General features: G+C 46.5%; 2 protein-coding genes across 6 annotated transcripts in view; both read left to right on the plus strand.

Annotated features, from left to right (window-relative positions):
- Window positions 1-17584, plus strand: part of RGS22 (regulator of G protein signaling 22) — a 118396-nt gene extending 100812 nt beyond the window's left edge. For 3 of the 5 annotated variants that reach the window (XM_084803057.1, XM_084803058.1, XM_084803059.1), the window contains 8 exons: window positions 4849-5028; window positions 9635-9790; window positions 13203-13298; window positions 15155-15248; window positions 15343-15543; window positions 15636-15671; window positions 16339-16681; window positions 17180-17584. In XM_084803057.1, the coding sequence (XP_084659183.1) occupies window positions 4849-5028; window positions 9635-9790; window positions 13203-13298; window positions 15155-15248; window positions 15343-15503 (687 nt within the window). In that variant the 3' untranslated portion in view covers window positions 15504-15543; window positions 15636-15671; window positions 16339-16681; window positions 17180-17584. The remainder of the gene's footprint in view (window positions 1-4848; window positions 5029-9634; window positions 9791-13202; window positions 13299-15154; window positions 15249-15342; window positions 15544-15635; window positions 15672-16338; window positions 16682-17179) is intronic. The other 2 variants (XM_084803060.1, XM_084803061.1) reach the window with 2 other exon arrangements.
- COX6C (cytochrome c oxidase subunit 6C) overlaps window positions 1-21325 on the plus strand; it is a 161895-nt gene that overhangs the window by 97931 nt on the left and 42639 nt on the right. The gene's annotated exons all lie outside the window — the stretch shown is intronic.

Below are 21325 nucleotides of genomic sequence, written 5' to 3' on the forward strand. Positions count from 1 at the left end.
TGGCCATGGAGCTTGTTGGCCAAATGCAGACTTTGACACTTTGGATTAGGAAAGTAGTTTAATGCTATAGGCAGGGCTTAATGGCCATCCTAGCAGGAAGACAGTGGTGCTGAGAACAGTGTAAATTGTGATGGCCCAGCTCAAGAGGTTTTAGAGGAGAAGAATATTAGGAAACCATTTAGAGACTGTTCTTGTGATATTTTGGCCAAAAATGTGGCTGCTTTCTGCCCTTGTCCAAAAAGTCTGCCTGAGGCTAAATTGAAGAGTTTTTGATTAATGGCATTGGCAAAGGAGACATCAAGATAGCCTGGTATTAACTGTGTCGTGTGGTTATTAGTGGCCATTCTTACGCGGATTTATAATGAAAAGGAGTGCCAGGAAGTGTTATGGGGGCCTGGCTTGTGCGATCCAGAGCGAAGTCTTGGAGTCACTTAACGACCCTTCTCAGGATGGCTTGCTATTTTGAGTTGAGAACCTTGTGGTTCTGGTCAGCGGGGGCTAAAAAAGTCACCTGTGACCAACAAGCCGAAGTAAAACCTTAGCTTTGCTGGGACAGCTGATGCTGGCCAACTGGAGCTCAGAAGTTAGGGGTGACCAGCATCACTGAGAAGAAATCTTCTGAGAAGTGTTTCCTCAGAGTCAGCTCACAGAATCCATGTTCTCACACTGATAGCCAAACTTGGCAGCCTAAGAATCAGCCAGGTGATACTGGCTTTGAAGGCACGAAAGGATCATGGAGAGCAGATGAGGCACTTTGTGGCAGGACTGGGGTCTCTAGAGAGAGCTCAAGAGGGGCTCTTGGTGAAAGTATAGCCCGGTTGCCGCAGAAGATGCCAGGGCCATGGCATGACCACCGAGGACAGCAGGAGGTATGGAGTGCAGTCATCTGGAGCCTAGAAGACAAGGTATGTGTGCTGAAGAGGTTGGGGCTAGAGAAGTGACCCACGCCCTTCGGAGGACCCAGAAGATTGTGAGTGAGTCCCAAATAACCGGACGTCAAGTTGTTTACACATTTGGAGTTCGGTTTCTCTTTGTTCAGATTATGAGTGTGACCTGGTTCTGCTCTCTTGAAGTAAGAAAGTATTTCGTTTACTTTTGATTTGACAGGAGCCCACGGTTAACTTTTAATTTTTAAAAATCTTTGGGATTCAAGAGACTAGCTATTTTGAAGAAACTGAACTTTTAGGTGTTTGAATTTTTAAGTACTGTGGGACCTTCAAATTTTAGAAGATTTTATATTGTGATCTTATTAGTGTGAGCTCTTGGGAATGAATATGAAAGAAAAGGAGTAACAGTGGTGTTTTATTGGAACTGTGTGTCAAGCTGACAAGGGATCGGTTGTGCAGGCTAGTTTGATGTCACCTTGACACAAGCTAGAGTCACTGAAGAGGAAGGAGCTTCAGTTGAGAAAATGCCTCAACAAGATCAGACTAAAGGCCTCTTTGAGTTCCTGTCCTGACTGACTTCAGTGATCAACAGCGATGTGGGAACGTAAGCCAAATAAACCCTTTCCTCCCCAAGTTGCTTTTTGGTGATGGTGTTTATCACAGCAATAGAAACCCTGACTAAGACAAGCCTCTTGAGTGCTAGGATTACAGGTGTGAACTGCTGTGACATTAATAATCGTGCTCTGACTTTATATCACCATGACCAAAACACATGCTAGAACAACTTAAAGTGGAAAGGTCTCATTTTGGCTCATCATGCCTCATAGAGTGTACAACAGGAGACACTGTGGCAGACAGGAAGTAGAGAAAGGGATGGAGCAGTCCCAGTGGCAGGTCCCAGTGGCAGATCCCAGTGGCAGGTCCCAGTGGCAGATCCCAGTGGCAGGTCCCAGTGGCAGGTCCCAGCGGCAGGTCCCAGCGGCAGGTCCCAGTGGCAGGTCCCAGTGGCCCACTTCCTCTACGTAGGCTCCGTCATCACTGCCTCCCGGTAGTGGCTTTATACTCCGGATCTATAAATGATCTAAGTATCTTTGGGACAACTGTCACAGACAACCCAGAGCTCTACTTTAGCAGTCCCTTAGGTGTTTTTTAATCCAATGAGACTGACATGATTAATTATCACAGGGTCTAAATTTTAATTATCACAGGGACTAAATTTTCTCATGCAAAAAGCAAAACTATCAAGTGTGCCAGGCATGGTGCTCAAGTGTGAAAAAGGGAATAGTGTGTACTTCTCTCCCTCAGGGCAGTGACACCCACGGAAATAAATACTAGGGAGGGGGCGTTAGTAATGACCATGCTCTGATGAGGTTCAGTTTAGCTCAGAGCAGGTGATAGTTGAGATGGAGAGGTGGTACATCAGAAAGTCTCAGCAGAAATGTTGACACCGGTATTGTGTCAGTTGGAAGGCATTCTACTGGAAATGTCTTACTGGGCTAACCCTCACATAGCTTACTTTGAACATGTGTTTGGAGGTTCTAGCAGGGGCATGCAACCAAACCCTTGATGGAAGAAAGGTCATTCTCCACAACTGACCGACCATGCGGCTTTGGGGGAGACGCATGGAGTGATAAGACACCCACCTAGCCATCCACATCTGCCAAATCAACCTCGCCAATCAATGGGATAACAGATGTCACAGTCAGACTGGCTTCACACCATGGCTTACTCTTCCTGTTTCTCATCTGCCAGGGACCATTGTCATTATTTTTCTGGTGGTCATGGATTTATTATCCACAGGAATCTGACGCTATCAAGGGTGTTGTAGTTAGCATTTTATAGGTGAATATGTCAAAACACAAAAAACTAAGAAACTTCCAGTATGAAGCCCATGAAGTGATAGAGCTGGGATCTCAGCCAAGCCTTATTACTGAAACCTATGTCAGCCACAAAGCTGTGTCCCCTGTAGTGACACTGGAAATAGGCAAAGAGACAGCTAAGGAACTCTTGGTCAAACTGTGTTCTGGATTATGAAAAATCAGAAAGAATCTAGTCTATAACAGGATATTGAGTACTTAGTTGAGATATTGGTTCATCCCTATAGTCAACAAAAATCATTTAGGAGAATGATTAATGATGTTTACCTATTGATTTCTTTAAAGCATATTACTAGCCAACAATATGACTTCATGTAAAATGTGTGTCCATGTGAGTATCTGTAGAGAAATATTTGGAAGGAGGTATTCTAATCTCTCACGTTATTTATTGACTCCATTCTCTGACATAAGAGCTAAACTGAATGCTAAGGTTACAACAATGACCAAACTGTGTTCCCTCTCAGAATCACAGTATCTAAAGAGAGACAGGGGAGCAGGTGGAAAATGCACATTTAAAAAAATATGAACAGTGACAGTGGAGGAAGCTCAGGGATGTTAGGGAAGGGGTTAAGATGGCCTTCCCCCCCCAGGAGAGGGACTCATTCTTAATCTTAGTAAGAGGTAAGAGTTAACTAGGCAGGAGCCTCTAATCCCACCACTCGGGAGGCAGAGGCAGGCAGATCTCTGTGAGTTTGAGGCCAGCCTGGTCCACAATAGTGCGTTCCAGAACAGCCAGAGCTACATAGTGAAATCCTTTCTTAAACAAACAAATAAAATAAGAAATTGGGAAAATATTTCAGCTAGGATTCTAAGTTTTTTCCCAATATAATTAATATTCTCTAACAGCAGATTTTTTCAGTTCACAAGTTTATATTCTATAGTTATAAATCAAGTTCAGCAAGAACTGTGTAACAATCCCACTAGCAATGGTGAACAGTGAATATTTAGTAACATACCAAATTTATGCAGCACAAATAAGCTCTTTCTGAGCTGATGCAAAGTTGACTAGGCATACTGTTTATAATGTATTACTAAGTTTTTTTCTACATAACATATGGTAAACCCGACATAAAATTGTACATGGCTGGTGCCAAAAAATGTTCTTCCTTTAATGTCCTAAGAATCTCTAAGCCTGACCGACGCTCACTGGTTCTTAGTAAATGTTAGCTCATTTCTGGCCTTGAATTAGAAGTTTCCAAATTTGTTTGCTTTCAGCTGATTTACAAAGCAAAAATTTTGACAAAAAAACGCTGTAACTCAAGCCAGCCTATTTATTTAAAAAATATGGCCTTCAACTGTGACTTTAAAACTAGAACATTTTAATGTACTACCATTACTTTAAAATTGTCGTAAAAGGAATTGATATCATGGCTGAGTTATGAAATGACCCCCGTGGGCCATGTGGGAACACTTGTTTTGAGAAGTAGAGGCAGGGCCTTGCCGAGGACAGTGATGAGGGAGTGACCTTGAAGGAACTACACCTTGACCCTGGTCCTTCTCTCCCTCTTGCTTTCTTCCCACCAAGAGGTTGAGAAACCCAAGGTCCTGCTTCCCAGGTGCCCAAAATCCGCTTAGCCTCTGAGCCGGACAAATCGAGGAACCCCACCCTCACCCCCAGGAAGCTGCCTGTCCTTGTGTTCGCTCACTGTGCCCTAAGAGTAACTCACAGAGACCCGGTGCCTGGACTGTAAGGATGCTCTTGTTTGCCAATAGCAGGCAGACTTGTACTGCTCCTCTTGTGGCCCAGTCAGGATAAAAAGCTTCTCTATCGACCTGTTGGGTGTGTATCCCCACTGTTCTGCTAGGACTGTGTCACACAGTTGAGAAATAGGCTTTCAGGTGTCTTTTCCATGAAGGCTGATGCCGGCTTAGTGCCTGGCATGTGCTGCTCAGTGTACAGCATAGCTGTTAATGGGTCATACACGCTAAGTGGCTCTGCTGTCCCAGCCAAAAGTAAGGCAGAATGTTAGGCTCCTGAGTCTAAAAGAAAGAGTACATGTTGCTGGGCCCTCAGAGGCCGATGCTAAGATGTACGTACTGTAAAGTGCCCTGAGGAAGCACCAGTCACATTCTGTTCTGTTCAGGATCTGTGCCACTCGCACTGTGACGAGTCTATCATCCAGAAGAAAATCAGCATCATCATCAACTGCTTCATCACCTCCTGTATCCCACCAGCTCTGCAGATCGACATTCCAGTTGAGCAAGCCCAGAAGATCATTGAGCACAGGAAGGAGCTGGGGCCCTATGTGTTCCGAGAGGCACAGGTAAGAGGTGACGGCGACGGCTGAGCACGTGCTGAGCACATTCGTAAAGCTTCCTCACCGGTGGGGAGATGTCCATCTTCCTGGTATTGAGATTTGCTTCCTTCCGTGTACGTATCTTTTCCCTGTACCACTAAAATATACAAAAACTAGAAACTTACATGCTGCCTTGCTGGTAGTGTCATAAATAAAATTAAATAATATACATCGACTTTCCACAGCTACCATTTTTACCTACAAATTGTAAAACTACTCCAGGAAATCCCTCCTTCCCTTCTGTCTGTCCGTATCCTGTTTAAAAATATCTGCTACCGCAAAAATGTGTAAACGTATGTGCATCTTAAAATTTGTACACTTTTAAAGATTTCAATATTTGTGTAGCTCATAAAATGAGTGAGAAGAGACAGAAGTGCTCAATGGCAGAAGATGCGCACTCACAAACGGGAAGTCACCCCACTCTTAACCCGCTCACGTCACTGGTTTTAAAGATAACTAATAGATAACACTGACCTGGTAAGCATAATTTCTTTGCATTTTGAAAACCCCTTTTAGTGATGTGGTTTCTAAAAAATGACTCAGAAAAATAAGTTATATTCGGAGTAGCGAGAAATGCCACATCACAAGCTAAGTGATACGGCCCAGATTTGGAGTGTGAGTGCGATTGCCCTGGGGCATGGAAAAAGGCCGTTCCCTCAGCATTCGTGAGTCAGCCGGCTGCATTCAAGTCCTCCAGGGGACTGGAAGTTGACTCAGAGTCCAAATTATGCATGAAGACAAGCAGAGGAGTGATTGAAGGTGTGCAAAAGAGAGAAGGGGAAAACATGGCGCCAGGGCTGCAGCGTCTGCTCATGAGAAGGCCTCAGTGACCTTGCCTCGCTTTGCAGTGCTGACAAACCAGAGCGAGGCACGCTCCTCTGGGTCCAAGACCTTGAGTCTGAACATAGAGGTCCAGAGAGGCTCATCCGTCAGGCATCAGGGTCCCCATTCTTACGATGTCTATCTGATTTCCTGAGGTAACTTAAAAACAGAAGTTTTGCCTAAGGTCCTCTTCCCTCCAAATCTTTAGTTCTTCCTGTTTACCTAGCGTCAGCTCTGAGAGTGGCGTCCCTTACTTACCCCAGAGATGCAAGCCAGAGATCTGGTAGCCATCTTTATGGCCTTCCTCTCCTTCGCTTCCTTAACTTCACATTTGATCAAGCCTTAAAACATAGTCATGTACCCCCTGGCTGTGACACGATGTCTGTCCATTTGTCTTCGACCCCAGGCCACTTCAGGTCTGCGAACCTTTTACTGTTACCAAAGCTCCAGTCTCTGGCTCTCTCCAAACTAACACACTGCAAGCAAAACACATTTCTTCAGAAAGGTGTCTGGCTGTGTCATTCTCTGCTTAAAGTGCTCCATTGTCTCCTGTAGGGAACACCAGCATAGAGCCCTCAGGTCGCGCCACACCTATGGCTCCATCTCGCCCCGTAGCTGTTCTCTCCCCTTCAGGGCCACTGAAACAACCGAAATGGCCTTTCCTATCCTCAGTGCCGAGCTTGAGTCCCATGCAACACCATCTTCTCTCCCTTGTGTTTGTCCCTGTCACACGACTTCTAACACCAAGTTCCAAGTGGCTGTCTTTGTGTCTGACTCACTAGGTTGTAAAGTTTGAGAGGGCAGAATGTGTTCCTTTCCTGTCTTTGTGGTTTAAATGCAGAGTAGGTATTTGTGACCAGTGGATGTGTGACGGTTGTTATGGCACAAGAGTATGGGATCAGCTCGGAAGTGAGAACAACGTGGGGCCGAAGGGCTGAGTGATAGTTGCTCTTCTGTCCTGTCCTTCCCTAACCCCGCTGCCAATGGCCTGAAGGTTTCCCCACTCCACCAGGCCTTACTGACCGCTCTACTTATGGAAATGTTACTCATCTGCTGGCAGTGAGCAAGGACGCCCCATATGCATTAGTGTGTTTTCTTATAAAGTGGTTATCTCTTAAGGTTCTGCAGGTACAGGGGCGTGTGTATCAACAACCAATATTAGCCTCAGATCTCGACTGCACCTTGGAGGCTGATAACACTCTTAGCCTTCCATTGAAAACCTGGGTCCTGATAGGGTAATGTTTACAGGAAAGGCTGCTGTGTGGCATGCACACACTTGACTTGAGAATGTCTTGGCTTTTACAGCAGGGTTAGTAGAAGCAGGGTTAGTAGATGCCAACTAAAAGAAACCAAGCATTCAAGCTGAAGAGACTTATGATATACATTACACACACACACACACACACACATACACACACATACACACACACATACACACACACACACCATACACACATACACACACACACACATACACACACACACATACACACATACACCATACACACACACACACACATACACACACACACATACATACACACACATACACACACATACACACATACACACACACATACACACACATACACACACACACATACACACACATACACACATACACACACACACACACCATACACACATACACACACACACCATACACACACACACACCATACACACACACACACACACACACACACACCATACACACATACACACACATATACACACATACACACACACATACACACACCATACACACATACACACACACACATACACACACACACCATACACACATACACACACATACACACACATACACACACACATACACACACACACACCATACACACATACACACACACACATACACACACACACATACACACACACACATACACACACACACACCACACACACACACACACACACACTTTAAGAGTTCATACAACATGTGTTTATTATATTCACATCACAGCCTTGCTCAACTCTTTTATCAGATCCTGCCTCGTCGCCTACACACCCAACTTTGTGTCTTTTTTTTTTTTTAACCCATCAAGATCAAATTTGCACTGCCCAAATAAACTTGGATGCATGGCTTCCACTACAGTATGGTCAATGACCTCTCAGGGGCTACCTTCTTAGAGAACACTGACACCCCCTCTCCCACCAGCTAACAGTTGCCAACGGCTTCACCTCTAGGGCCGGGTGTAGGCTGCCCGAGCCCCATCTCCATGCTGGACTGTGGTCTGGCTTGGGCCTGTGCAGGTGTTGTGCTTGCTGTCACACCTGCTGTGAGCATTGTGAGCTGACCTTGCACCTGGCCTGCTCTGCCCAGAAGACACTGTTTCCTTACGATCATTCACTACCTCTGCTCTTACATTCTTCCTGCCCCTCTTTTGAGGTGATGCTTGGATTTGTAGGAGGGGACATGGTGTGTGTTCTATGTAGAGACGAACAGTTCAGGGCAGCCACAGATACATAGAAAAAGCCTGTCTCAGAAAAAGAAAGAAAGAAAGAAAGAAAGAAAGAAAGAAAGAAAGAAGAAAAGCTGGGCATGGTGCCATACGCCTTTAATCCCAGCACTCAGGAGGCAGAGGTAGGTGGGTCACCGTGAGTTCGAGGACAGCCTGATCTACAAAGCAAGTCCAGGACAGCCAAGGCTACACAGAGAAACCCTGTCTCAAAAAACAAACAAACAAACAAAAGAAGAAGAAGAAGAAGAAGAAGAAGAAGAAGAAGAAGAAGAAGAAGAAGAAGAAAGGAGAAAGAAGAAACAAGCCAAACAAACAAACAAAAGATTGTGTTTTAAAAGGAGTGAATACTTTTAGCAGGTAATTTTATTCGTGCCTAGAAAAGATGAGTAGTGACTTTTGCTAATGCAGGATTAAAACACTGACTTTGAAAAAAAATTTTTTTCCTCTTTTACCCTAAGAGTTGGCTTGGAGCCTAATGGGCCAGCTCATTTGTCTTCATGGCATTAGGTAAAGGCCACTCGTACCATAAGATGTCGGACTTGATTTGATGTGGCAAGTATACCTTCTTGGAAGTAATGTGTGCCTCTGCAGCTAATGTAAAACTCCAGCCTGGGAATTGCAGCAGCCGCTCTTATCTCCATAAGCATCACGATTAATCACTTAATGTGCAGTGTCCTCATGGAGGGCACCGGGCTCCGATGCCGCTTTGCTTTTTAAATGTTACTTTTTCTTGCTCTCACATAAAAGAGAGATTATATCATTTAGAAGTTACACAAGATTTATTCTTAGATCTGCAGCTTTGTTTAAGAGCTTTTCCAGGGGCAAAATGGTATTTCCTTTCTCTAAAAGACACAGGAGGGTGCGGGGGAGTTTCCCTTGATGAACAGAATGCTCGGAATACTTGCATGAAACTGCAGAGTGCGGCTGAGCAACTGGGGCAGTTTCAGAAAGAAAACATCGATCTCTGATTTTAAAAGACCTAATGGAGTCTTTATTAATGCAACTAGCTGGTTAGGGAAACATAAAGGCTAAGTCACTTTTAAGTGAGTGTGTGAGTGTTTTAGAGGGCTTCTCGTTGGGGGGAAACTTCCTGACATCACATGTGCTTAGCTCGCTGTTCTGAGGGGGTCTGCAGACAGAGGTGTGGGAGACACGTGTATATTAAGGCGAGAGAAGCTAACCCATTATTGCGGCACGGTAGCGTTAACTCGGTACATTTGTAGAAAATTGTAATCTGAGATGTGCCTTTTTTTTTTATATATACAGATGACAATTTTTGGGGTTCTCTTTAAGTTTTGGCCACAGTTTTGTGAGTTTAGGAAGAACTTAACTGATGAAAAAATTATGAGTGTTTTAGAGAGAAGACAAGAATATAAGCAGAAAAAGAGATTGTCAGAGTCCGAGGAAGACAAGAGTGGAAAGGTAAGACGACCAAGTCCATCCTCCGTGTCATCGCACTTCCAAAAGATAAAGTGGTGTGTGTGGTTGGCAGAGACTTTCCGGAAGTGACCAAAAGCCTCTGTTCACAGCTCTCAGACCAGTCCAGGACTTCCCAGACTTGATGTCAGACATGTTCTCTTCTTCTTAAAGGCTTCTCTGACACTTCTAGACAACGCCAGGAGCTTCCATCCCCTGAAGTGATGGTGTGTGTGTGTGTGTGTGTGTGTGTGTGTGTGTGTGTGTGTGTGCATGTGTGATGTAGGAGTGGGGGTGCCTGTGTCTGCATGTGTAGGCACCAGAGCAGGAACTCACGCTCCCTGCTCTACCATGCTACGCTCTGTTCCTCTGAGACAGGATCCCTCACTGAGCCTGGACATAGCTCAGCCAAGGGACCCTCTGGTCTCCAAGCCCACAGTGCTAGGGGTTAGGGTACCTGCCCACACCTAGGCTTTACACCACAGTGTACATGTGGGGGTCAGGAGCAGGCTCTCCCCTTCCACCATGTGAGCCCCAAAGGTTGAAGTCAAGTCAGCAGCCATGACAGCCGGGGCCTTCACTCGTCGAAGCCCACTCCTTCCATTTTTACCTAAGTTCTGGAGGAATCAAACTCCAGTCACCAGGCTTGGGTGGCAAGTACCTTCACCTGCTAAGCCGTCTCACCTGCACCAGCTTCTTTTAATACTCTTCTTATATATGACAAATATATTGTTACCTCTCACTAGTAACTGCAAACTTTATACTTGTGTTTATTTTAATATGGAAATGTAAGGAAAGTCAATATGGTAGTAGCAGATATTTGTTTCAAATTCTTACTATCAGGGAAGATAGATGAGTAAATGCTAGAATAGTGAGCAAGCTGGCCTCAAACTCGCGGAGATCCGCCTGCCTCTGCCTCCCGAGAGCTGGGATTCAAGGCGTGTGCCACTATGCCTGGCTAACCTATGACTTTTTATAATGTGAAAATGTATACTGCTGAAAAAAAAACCTGTTACTTTGTGATAGATAAGGCTTCTCTGTGGACGTCAAATGCCGTTTTTATCTATCAACTAATAGTAATAGCACTTGTCTTCATGACTTGAGTGTGAATAATTGGCATGGTATGCATAAAAGATGACTCAGTTGTGCTATTGTAAGGTATTACTTGCTCAGCTGAGACACGCAGCATGGTAGGTAAGGAGCCTTCTCTTAGATAGGGCTACCTGGCTTTAGATCATTAGTTCTATTCCCTTTAGTCCTGCTTTCTTTTTATTATTATTTTTTATTTTTTCTCCTGTGTATCTCTGTGCCTGTGCCATGTATGTGAATACCCCTGTGAAGAGTAGGAGAAGGGCTTGGAATCCTTGGGCCAGAGTCAGTCTACTCTGAGCTGCCTGCCATAGGTGCCAGGAGCTGGACTTGGCTCTTGTGAAGAGCAACTGTGCCATCCCTCCAACCCCGGTTGTTATCTTAGCAAAGCAGTTCACGTCCCCAGTCTCGCCTGTCAGCAATGGAGGCACTCGTAACATGTGTGTCTTAGGGCCCGGGGTAGAGAAGGATGTACGCAGCCCAGGAGAGAAGGATGTACGCAGCCCAGGAAGCCACACATAAAGATCAGTTGTCTTGGGCTGGAGAGATGGCTCAGTGGTTAAGAGCAAGGACAGCTCTTCCAGAGGACCCGGGGTTCAATTCCCAGCACCCACATGGCAGCTCACAACATGTAATTCCTGATCCAGGGGAATCTGACACTCTCACACAGACATACATACAGGCAAAACACCAATACACATAACATGAAAATAAATAAATCATATATGTTTTAAAAAGACCAGATGTCTTAGCACTGATATTTATATCACAATGCCATTGGCTGTATCTTCTATTTTCTTTTCTTTTTTCTTTTTTCTTTCTTTCTTTTTTTTTTTAGGTTTCCCAAGACAAGGTTTCTCTGTGTAACAGCTCTGGCTGTCCTAGAGCAAGCTGGCCTTGAACTCACAGAGATCCACCTGCCTCTGCCTCCCAAAGGCATGCACCATCACACCTGGCTGTGTTTTCATTCTTTTTTTAAATTTTTATTTGTTTACTGTATATGAGTGTCTTATCTGCAGAAGAGGGCACCAGGTCACTTATAGATGGTTGTGAGCCACCATGTGGTTGCTGGGAATTGAACTCAGGACCCCTGGAAGGGCAGGCAGTGCTCTTAAACACTGAGCTATCTCTCCAGCCCTGTGTTTTCATTCTTGTTAGGAATTAAATGGAGTTAGATCATCATAGGAAGAAGATCTTAGGAAATCGTTTTGTTGAGTTTAACATCCAGTTTAATACCACGATCATAAAAACAGTGTCACATCAATATAACTAAATACAAACTTTAAGCTTTTAGGGCTAGGGAGATGGGTCAGTCAGTCACGTGCTGCTGTGAGTTTGAGCCCTAGGCCTGAGTGAGTAACTGGGCATGGTGGTGCATACCTGTAATGCCAGATCCCGGAGACAGAGGCAGGAGGACACCTAGGGCTCACTGCCAGCAGCTTAGCCTACGTTATGAATGAAAGACTCTGTCTCATAAAACAAGGTATTGAGAAGCAACACCCCAGGCTGTTCCCTATACCCACACATTTATAAACACACACACACACACACACACGCACACGCACACGCACGCACACTCACATGCATTCACACAAACGTTGGACAACATATATTGTTTAAAATGTTCATTCTTTCTAAGTCACTTAATATGTATCAAGGGAATCACTACACATGAGAGAATCATCACAAAGATGAATACATGAGTATGTGTATGCACTGAGTTCTAATATGCAAGATTGGAAATGGCCTTAGTTTCTACTTGGAAGAAGGAAGGTGGGCACCGTGCCCCTCCCACCCCATCCACTGACTGTAGTGGCACCATTACTTATGTCCTGAGGCCATTCAGCCACCGTAGTGTCTATATGGTGTGTTCATTGGACCACACAACAAATACCCCAGTGCCTCCTGTGAGAGACACGGTTCAGCAACACAAGGCCCTGCCCACCTTACAGTTCTGTTTTTCTTCATATTGGAACAATATTTCCCCAATAGACTTTCATGAAAAGAAGAGCACATGCCCCTTGATTCCATTTGTATGCGGATTATGATTTTATGTCCATGCATTTTCCCTAGTGGGAAATCTGGATATATGTTCACAAAAACCATTGATAATCCTTCTTTGATGCTTAGATTTTTATATTCTATTTCATTATTCATCTCATTCATTTAAAAATGATTTTTTATACCAACATGACAAAATTAGAGATCAAAGTGACAGTGGCTTGAAACTTCAAGTGTAGTACTCACCGTGAATTCATTTCTTATGTGATATTATAGCTTCTTACAATTGTATTATCTATTTTGGAATAACTTAGTTTCTTACTTACAGGTTGGACTCAAACAGTATGCAAGTGCTACAGGCTCTCTCACAAAACCTGCTTTACCCAGCGAGTCCTTGCTAGGCCTGCAAGCCTATGGCAGACAGGTAAGACTCTGGGGCCCACTTCCTGTGTGAGCAGGGGGTGCACAGTGCCTCCGTCACCCCGCAGCAAGAGGCAGTAGTTGACATGGGCTATAGGGGCTGCAGCAGTACAGCAGTACATGGGCTAAAATCTTCAGAGATGGCAAGGGAACATCCTCCGGCCCTCAGAGATGACTACAGTGACCTAGTCATGGACAGTGTAAAGAAGGAAAGCTGTGTTTCATGGGTTTGGAGGTTGTTCCCCAGAGCATGCTGGGAACTGAAATCCGGGCCTCATGAAGGACAGCTGGAGGACAGCGAATGCTAAACGCTTGGTCTGTGTTTAACTCTGTTGTTCACACCCACCAGCCAATACATTTGCATTCTTATGTTCACAACTTAGCACCTTCCTATCAATTCTCTGAAACACCGTGAGTTTAATTCATATCCACTTTTAATGACTTATATTGAAAAAGTCTGCATCTTAGGACAGCAATAACTCATAAGACAACCTTTTCTGCACTTAAGAATGTCAAGTAAGTTGTTACCCTGCAGGGATAGCTGAAAGACTCTAAAACTCTCACGAAGAAAGAGAAGCGGCTGGTTTTGTTAGATGCACCTACGGACAGACCTACCTAAAGTGGATGGTGCTAGCGCGCGCCTCAGTACATGACGGGCATCGCTGTGGGCAGCACACCGGAAGCAGGAAGGAAGGAACGTAGGCAGCACACCGGAAGCAGGAAGGAGGGAACGTAGGCAGCATACCAGAAGCAGGAAGGAAGGAACGTAGGCAGCACACCGAAAGCAGGAAGGAGGGAACGTAGGCAGCACACCGGAAGCAGGAATGAGGGAACGTAGGCAGCACACCGGAAGCAGGAAGGAGGGAATGTAGGCATAGAGGCTGGCTTTGGCCTGCGCTCCGTCCTCACAAGTCAGTTCCACCTTGAAGCCTGAGATGAGGCTGGTAGTCTCCTGTGAGCCTCCTTCCTTATCTGCTAAAAGAGAGAAAAGGTGACAGTGATGCTGATGGTTATGATGACGGCGATGACGGCTCTGGCAAGAATTATGCCCTGTCCATACCTTAAGATTTCTGCAGGAAACTAGAAAGCTTTGGAAGTCAAAGGCACTTTAAAAATGCACATGTAGACTATTTATTACTGCTTTTTAAGTCTACATGTTGTCACTCTAGAAATTAGGGAATAATTATAAAATATTATTCAGTAGTTAGACTAAATTCAAAATCATCATCCCCCAAAATAATCGTGGATGCTTTGTAAGTTCAATTATTATAGAGGGACGGGAGCCCCGGATGCTCTCCCCACAGGCTCTTGTGACATTGGCCACTGATCAACAGCGTCACCTGCCTCCTCTCCTTTCTCATTCAGTGAGAGAATTTACACATTCAGGTCAAGGCTGCAGAAACAAGTAGCTTTATTGCATAATAAATATTCTAATGAAAGTAGAATAAAGCAGATTGATCATGAGCTTTAGTACACAGCTATAAAGATTAACATTTATAAATTCTGTGTGAAAATCTGTATTATCATTTGAGACATATGATAGAAACATCTGAAATGTATATTCCTCTTGTTTAGATTTGTTTTGCTTTTGAAACAGAGTATCATCGTATAGTCAAGGCTGGCCTGGGCTTTACTATGTAGCCCAGGCTAGCCTCAACATTATGGCAACCCTTTTGCTTCAGACTCATGGACACTGGAATTACAGGCATTGGTACCTGGCTAAGATGTACTTTTTCTTGGTATGTGTTATATATCAATTAAAAGTTTAAATAAAGGAAAAACATTATCTTATCTTCAATTTGTTTCCTGAAATCAATCTGGCAAGACCGTTCATAGTTAAGTTTGAACTTTTTTTTTTAGCCAACCTGGTGCTATTCAAAGTACATTGAAGCGTTGGAGCAAGAGAGGATCCTTCTGAAGATCCAAGAAGAGGTGGAAAAGAAAATGCTCACAGGTAAAGCGAGCTCTGTGTGCCTCATTGCCATCCATCACAGCCGAGCGCCAGGCGTTTGCTACAACCACTTTCCCCCTGTCCTTTATCCACGCAGGTACAGCATCTCCTACAAACTTGCTTAAGCCTCCCACTGGCTCTACTCTGTCCCTGAAGAAGAACCTGTCTCCTCACAGCATCCAGAGTCAGTCCCGAGGGATCGATCGGCTGTCTTCGGCTCGTGGCTTTTCTCTGCCTCTTTCTTACCTTCCAGAATGAGAGGCCCCGACTTTCTCCACCACCCACTACACATCCTCCAGTTAGGAGAACTTTCAGTCTCTCTGTGTCTCTAGAATTCCTCCTCTGCTGAGGAGATACAGGCCCACGCCTAACACTTCTTCTGTTTTCCAGGGTAGCGACGCTGGAGCTGCAGCTGATAGGTGCGAGGTGAGGCTTGGTGTGATGCGCCCTTTGACTGCACACCCTCCCACACGGGCAACGCTATAGACACTCAAACCGCATGCGCACTCACTCACACCCACCGCACTCACACACCCACGCCTCACTACCAAAGGAAAGCTTGGGGGGGCGTGTCCTCTCCCAAGAAGAGATTCTTGGGGCAGGGGTGGGGGTGGGGTGGGGCGTGGGGAGGTAGGCCTAGTTGTTCTCAGGCTTTTTATCTTGTTTTCCTTCAAGTTACCCTCTCCCAGTGCCCTACCTCTTAGGTTAACTCCATAATGCTCTGAGCATTTAGGATGGCACGTTTTTTGTTGTTGTTGTTGTTGTTGTTTTTACATTTCTTATTTTAAATTTTTTATTAATTTATTCTTGTTACATCTCAATGGTTATCCCATCCCTTGTATCCTCCCATTCTTCCCTCCCTCCCATTTTCCCCTTATTCCCCTCCCCTATGACTGTTCCTGAGGGGGATTTCCTCCCCCTGTATATGCTCATAGGGTATCAAGTCTCTTCTTGGTAACCTGCTACAGGATAGCACGTTTTGTTTGTTTCTTTGCTCATTCATTTTTAATGGAAAGCTCTTTTAAATGTTTATGATTATTGTTTGGATTTTTTCTATGCATCTTTGTTTCACGCAGGATTTTTTCTTTTGCAGGATTTCTTTAAGCCAACACGAGAAGGCAACCGTCCAAGTTTCCGGACAGTCGGCTTCACTTTAGAGTACTATCTCTTACCTAGGCTAGAAGAATTAAAGGTTCTTGCCTGTCCTAGTCCTTAAGGAAAAGCAATACTATGCCCCTTGTGCAATCTTTCAACAAATATTCCTTGCAGCCTTAACATATTTGGCTAGCAGTTCTAGTCACCAGGGATGTCACTATTCCTAGTGTAGTTAATCCAGAAACATGGAAGAGCCTTCTGCCTCCATTTACAGCCATGAGGAAACTACTAAGGCAATACTGGCTTTACACGTCAGTGTGCACAAGACCCACGTGACATAGGTGAGCATCTCAGGGATCCTTGGACCACGTCGGGTATTAGCAGACATCCGGGGGGGGGGGGAGGGGGGTTCCGTATGGACTTACACTATAGGTTGCTTGTGGAGGCAGACTGTTAGAACAGAAAGAAACAGTGCTTAGAAAGGGAAAGGCCTGACACAGGGCTACACTTGTGGCAAAAGAGAACCAGACACACCTTCTGATTTGCATTCCCCGGGAGGGGGTGAGGGGTGGGGGTGGGGGAGGGAGAACAAGCAAGACATGACCTGAGAGGGGCGATTATGGCCCACATGCCTCAGGGGCCCCAAGGACTGCAACCCAATTAGAAGCTATATCCTAAAGTCCCAGAAAGCCTTTTCAAATATAAGACTGTCATCTTAAATTCTCCGGGTAGTTTGGAATTGTAAATAGAGAAAGTATCGGGTGACATACTTCAAAAAATTAACTTTCTCCTAGAAAAGGACTCCCAGACACTTGGTATCTGTTCGGTTTTTTTTTGAGGTGAGGATCTTGTCCTTCATTTCCATGGAAAGGAATTCCAGGTGCTAGCAGGACATGTCCCGAGTCTCTGGGATTACCAGACAAGGAATGGACCACCATGTCTTGCTGGGTAAATGCCACTGGCACTGGGCCTGCACAGCATCCCTACAGTGGCCATGGAACTGGTCACTGTTTCATAAAACTCCGAAACAGCTCTCAATCTCTTGTGGTTTTCCATCCTATCACTATCTCCTCTATCTTCAGTTGAGGCTTTGTTGGTTTGTTTGTTTTCCTGTGGTTTAATTTTCTGTTCTCTTGAAATGTGAATTATTATTCTTTTGAAATTTCAGTTTTCCCCAGAATCTTCAATGTCCATTACAACTAATAAAGCTCACTTTCTGATCACACTGGAGGACTTTCAGGGGACGTCAAGCATGCTGGCCAGGGCCCGCTTCTTCCCTGAGTCCAGGCTTGGCTGGGCGGGGTGGGGCGGGACGGAATCTCTATCTAATGGTCTTTACTGAAACAGCTCTTCTTCATTGGGGTAACAAGGACTATATAAATCTCGGGGAGGTGGGTAGGGATTTTTGGGTGAGTGTACATCATTGGCTGGGACTGAGGTGCTGGGAATGCTTCATTTCCATGGAGGGGAATTCCAGGTGCTAGCAGGACATGTCCTTATTAGGAAATAGGAAGTTTTAACCTGAATCCTGGCCACCAGGCTATGTGACAATCTCAAGGGTGGAGCAATCCTTATTCCTGCTCCTCTCAAGGTGAGATTTTTGGGATTTGGACAAGATGGGACTTTACTCTTGCTGTCGCCCCTGGCTTCATAGCCCACATGCTCCACATAAGCACTGTAGAATGTATTAAAAATGAAGATTAAAAAACTACCTTATCTTCTCTTACTCCTTCCCTGATGTTCTTCCTTTCTTCATGCAGATAGTCTCTGCCTACATAATTTTTCTTCTCTTAAAATTTGACACTTCTTGCAAACCAGGTTTATTTGAGACAAACACCATAGTAAACCTCCCCCCCCCCCTTTTGACAGAAACAGATAATTGCTTTTACTCTGGTCTTTGCCTTCTGCTCCTTCTGTCCTGCACACAGCCACCTGCACTCCTGTCCTGCACACAGCCACCTGCATTTCTGTCCTGCACACAGCCACCTGCACTCCTTCTGTTCTGCACACAGCCACCTGCACTCCTTCTGTCCTGCACACAGCCACCTGCATCCTTCTGTCCTGCACACAGCCACCTGCATCCTTCTGTCCTGCACACAGCCACCTGCACACCTGTCCTGCACACAGCCACCTGCACTCCTTCTGTTCTGCACACAGCCACCTGCACTCCTTCTGTTCTGCACACAGCCACCTGCACTCCTTCTGTCCTGCACACAGCCACCTGCACTCCTTCTGTTCTGCACACAGCCACCTGCATCCTTCTGTCCTGCACACAGCCACCTGCATCCTTCTGTCCCGCACACAGCCACCTGCACTCCTTCTGTCCTGCACACAGCCACCTGCACACCTGTCCTGCACACAGCCACCTGCACTCCTTCTGTCCTGCACACAGCCACCTGCACACCTGTCCTGCACACAGCCACCTGCATCCTTCTGTCCTGCACACAGCCACCTGCACTCCTTCTGTTCTGCACACAGCCACCTGCACTTCTTCTGTCCTGCACACAGCCACCTGCACTCCTTCTGTCCTGCACACAGCCACCTGCACTCCTTCTGTCCTGCACACAGCCACCTGCACTCCTTCTGTCCTGCACACAGCCACCTGCACACCTGTCCTGCACAAAGCCACCTGCACTCCTTCTGTCCTGCACACAGCCACCTGCACTCCTTCTGTTCTGCACACAGCCACCTGCACTCCTTCTGTTCTGCACACAGACACCTGCGCACCTGTCCTGCACACAGCCACCTGCACTCCTTCTGTCCTGCACACAGCCACCTGCACACCTTCTGCCCTGCACACAACCACCTGCACTCCTTCTGTCCTGCACACAGCCACCTGCACACCTTCTGCCCTGCACACAGCCACCTGCACTCCTTCTGCCCTGCACACAGCCACCTGCACTCCTTCTGTTCTGCACACAGCCACCTGCACTCCTTCTGTCCTGCACACAGACACCTGCGCACCTGTCCTGCACACAGCCACCTGCACTCCTTCTGTCCTGCACACAGCCACCTGCACACCTTCTGCCCTGCACACAGCCACCTGCACTCCTTCTGCCCTGCACACAGCCACCTGCACTCCTTCTGTCCTGCACACAGCCACCTGCACTCCTTCTGTCCTGCACACAGCCACCTGCGCACCTTCTGTCCTGCACACAACCACCTGCACACCTTCTGTCCTGCACACAGCCACCTGCACTCCTTCTGTCCTGCACACAGCCACCTGCACTCCTTCTGTTCTGCACACAGCCACCTGCGCACCTTCTGTCCTGCACACAGCCACCTGCACTCCTTCTGTCCTGCACACAGCCACCTGCACTCCTTCTGTCCTGCACACAGCCACCTGCACTCCTTCTGTCCTGCACACAGCCACCTGCACTCCTTCTGTCCTGCACACAGCCACCTGCACACCTTCTGTCCTGCACACAGCCACCTGCACTCCTTCTGTCCTGCACACAGCCACCTGCATCCTTCTGTCCTGCACACAGCCACCTGCACTCCTTCTGTCCGGCACACAGCCACCTGCACTCCTTCTGTTCTGCACACAGCCACCTGCACTCCTTCTGTCCTGCACACAGCCACCTGCACTCCTTCTGTCCTGCACACAGCCACCTGCACTCCTTCTGTTCTGCACACAGCCACCTGCACTCCTTCTGTCCTGCACACAGCCACCTGCACTCCTTCTGTCCTGCACACAGCCACCTGCACTCCTTCTGTTCTGCACACAGCCACCTGCATCCTTCTGTCCTGTACACAGCCACCTGCACTCCTTCTGTTCTGCACACAGCCACCTGCACTCCTTCTGTCCTGCACACAGCCACCTGCATCCTTCTGTCCTGCACACAGCCACCTGCACTCCTTCTGTCCTGCACACAGCCACCTGCACTCCTTCTGTTCTGCACACAGCCACCTGCACTCCTTCTGTCCTGCACATAGCCACCTGCACTCCTTCTGTCCTGCACATAGCCACCTGCACTCCTTCTGTCCTGCACACAGCCACCTGTGCACCTGTCCTGCACACAGCTACCTGTGCACCTGTCCTGCACACAGCCACCTGCATTCCTTCTGTCCTGCGTGCAGCCACCTGCACTCCTCTGTCCTGCACACAGCCACCTGCACTCCTTCTGTCCTGCACACAGCCACCTGCACTCCTTCTGTCCTGCACACAGCCTCCTGCACTCCTTCTGTCCTGCACATAGCCACCTGCGCACCTGTCCTGCACACAGCCACCTGCACTCCTTCTGTCCTGCACACATCAATCTGCACTCATGTCCTGCACACAGCCACCTGCATTCCTGTCCCCAGCTCTTAGAGCCTGTCCTTGTCGCTCTTCAAGCTCAGCACAGTGAGTCTTTCCTCACTAGTGGCTACTCCGGATAAACTCATCAGATGTTCTTCGTGGTTTTTATTTCTCACATTCCCACTTGATTTTTCCTTGACATTTTCTTCTTTGTGCTTGCTTAACCAATCTGATCATGTTTAGCATCCAGGTTTCTTTGTTGTTCTTTTTGAGAAAACAAGGTTTCTTTCTGTAGCCCTGGCTGTCCTGGAACTCACTATGTAGACCAGGCTGGCCTGGAACTCAGAGATCCGCCTGCCTCTGCCTCCCAAATGCTGGAATTAAAGGTGTGTGCCACCATGCCTGGCTTTCATCCCGTTTCTTTTTAAAGCTGGAGCTCTTAATTATTAAATGCTGTCTTGGCAGTGACAACATTCCTGCCATTGCTGAGCCTGGTTCAGGTGCTGCTTTTGAAGTCTGGACTGTGCTGTTTGCTTTTGAGTGTGTTGCAAATTTTTGTTGAAAGCAAGACACGATGTTTGCAGTAATGGAGTCCGAGACAGATGGAAGGGTGGGCTCTGTTCATTTGCTGGCGGTAATTTTGAAATTGCTGTGGTAGAAGGGCCGGGCATTTTCTCTCTGCTCTTTTTTCATCTTTCAGGTCTTTGATTTTCCTAAGTCCTCCTTGATAGTGCAGAAGGCTTGC

Source organism: Acomys minous, assembly GCF_964271855.1.
Source record: "Acomys minous genome assembly, chromosome: 12".
Classification (NCBI taxonomy): domain Eukaryota; kingdom Metazoa; phylum Chordata; class Mammalia; order Rodentia; family Muridae; genus Acomys; species Acomys minous.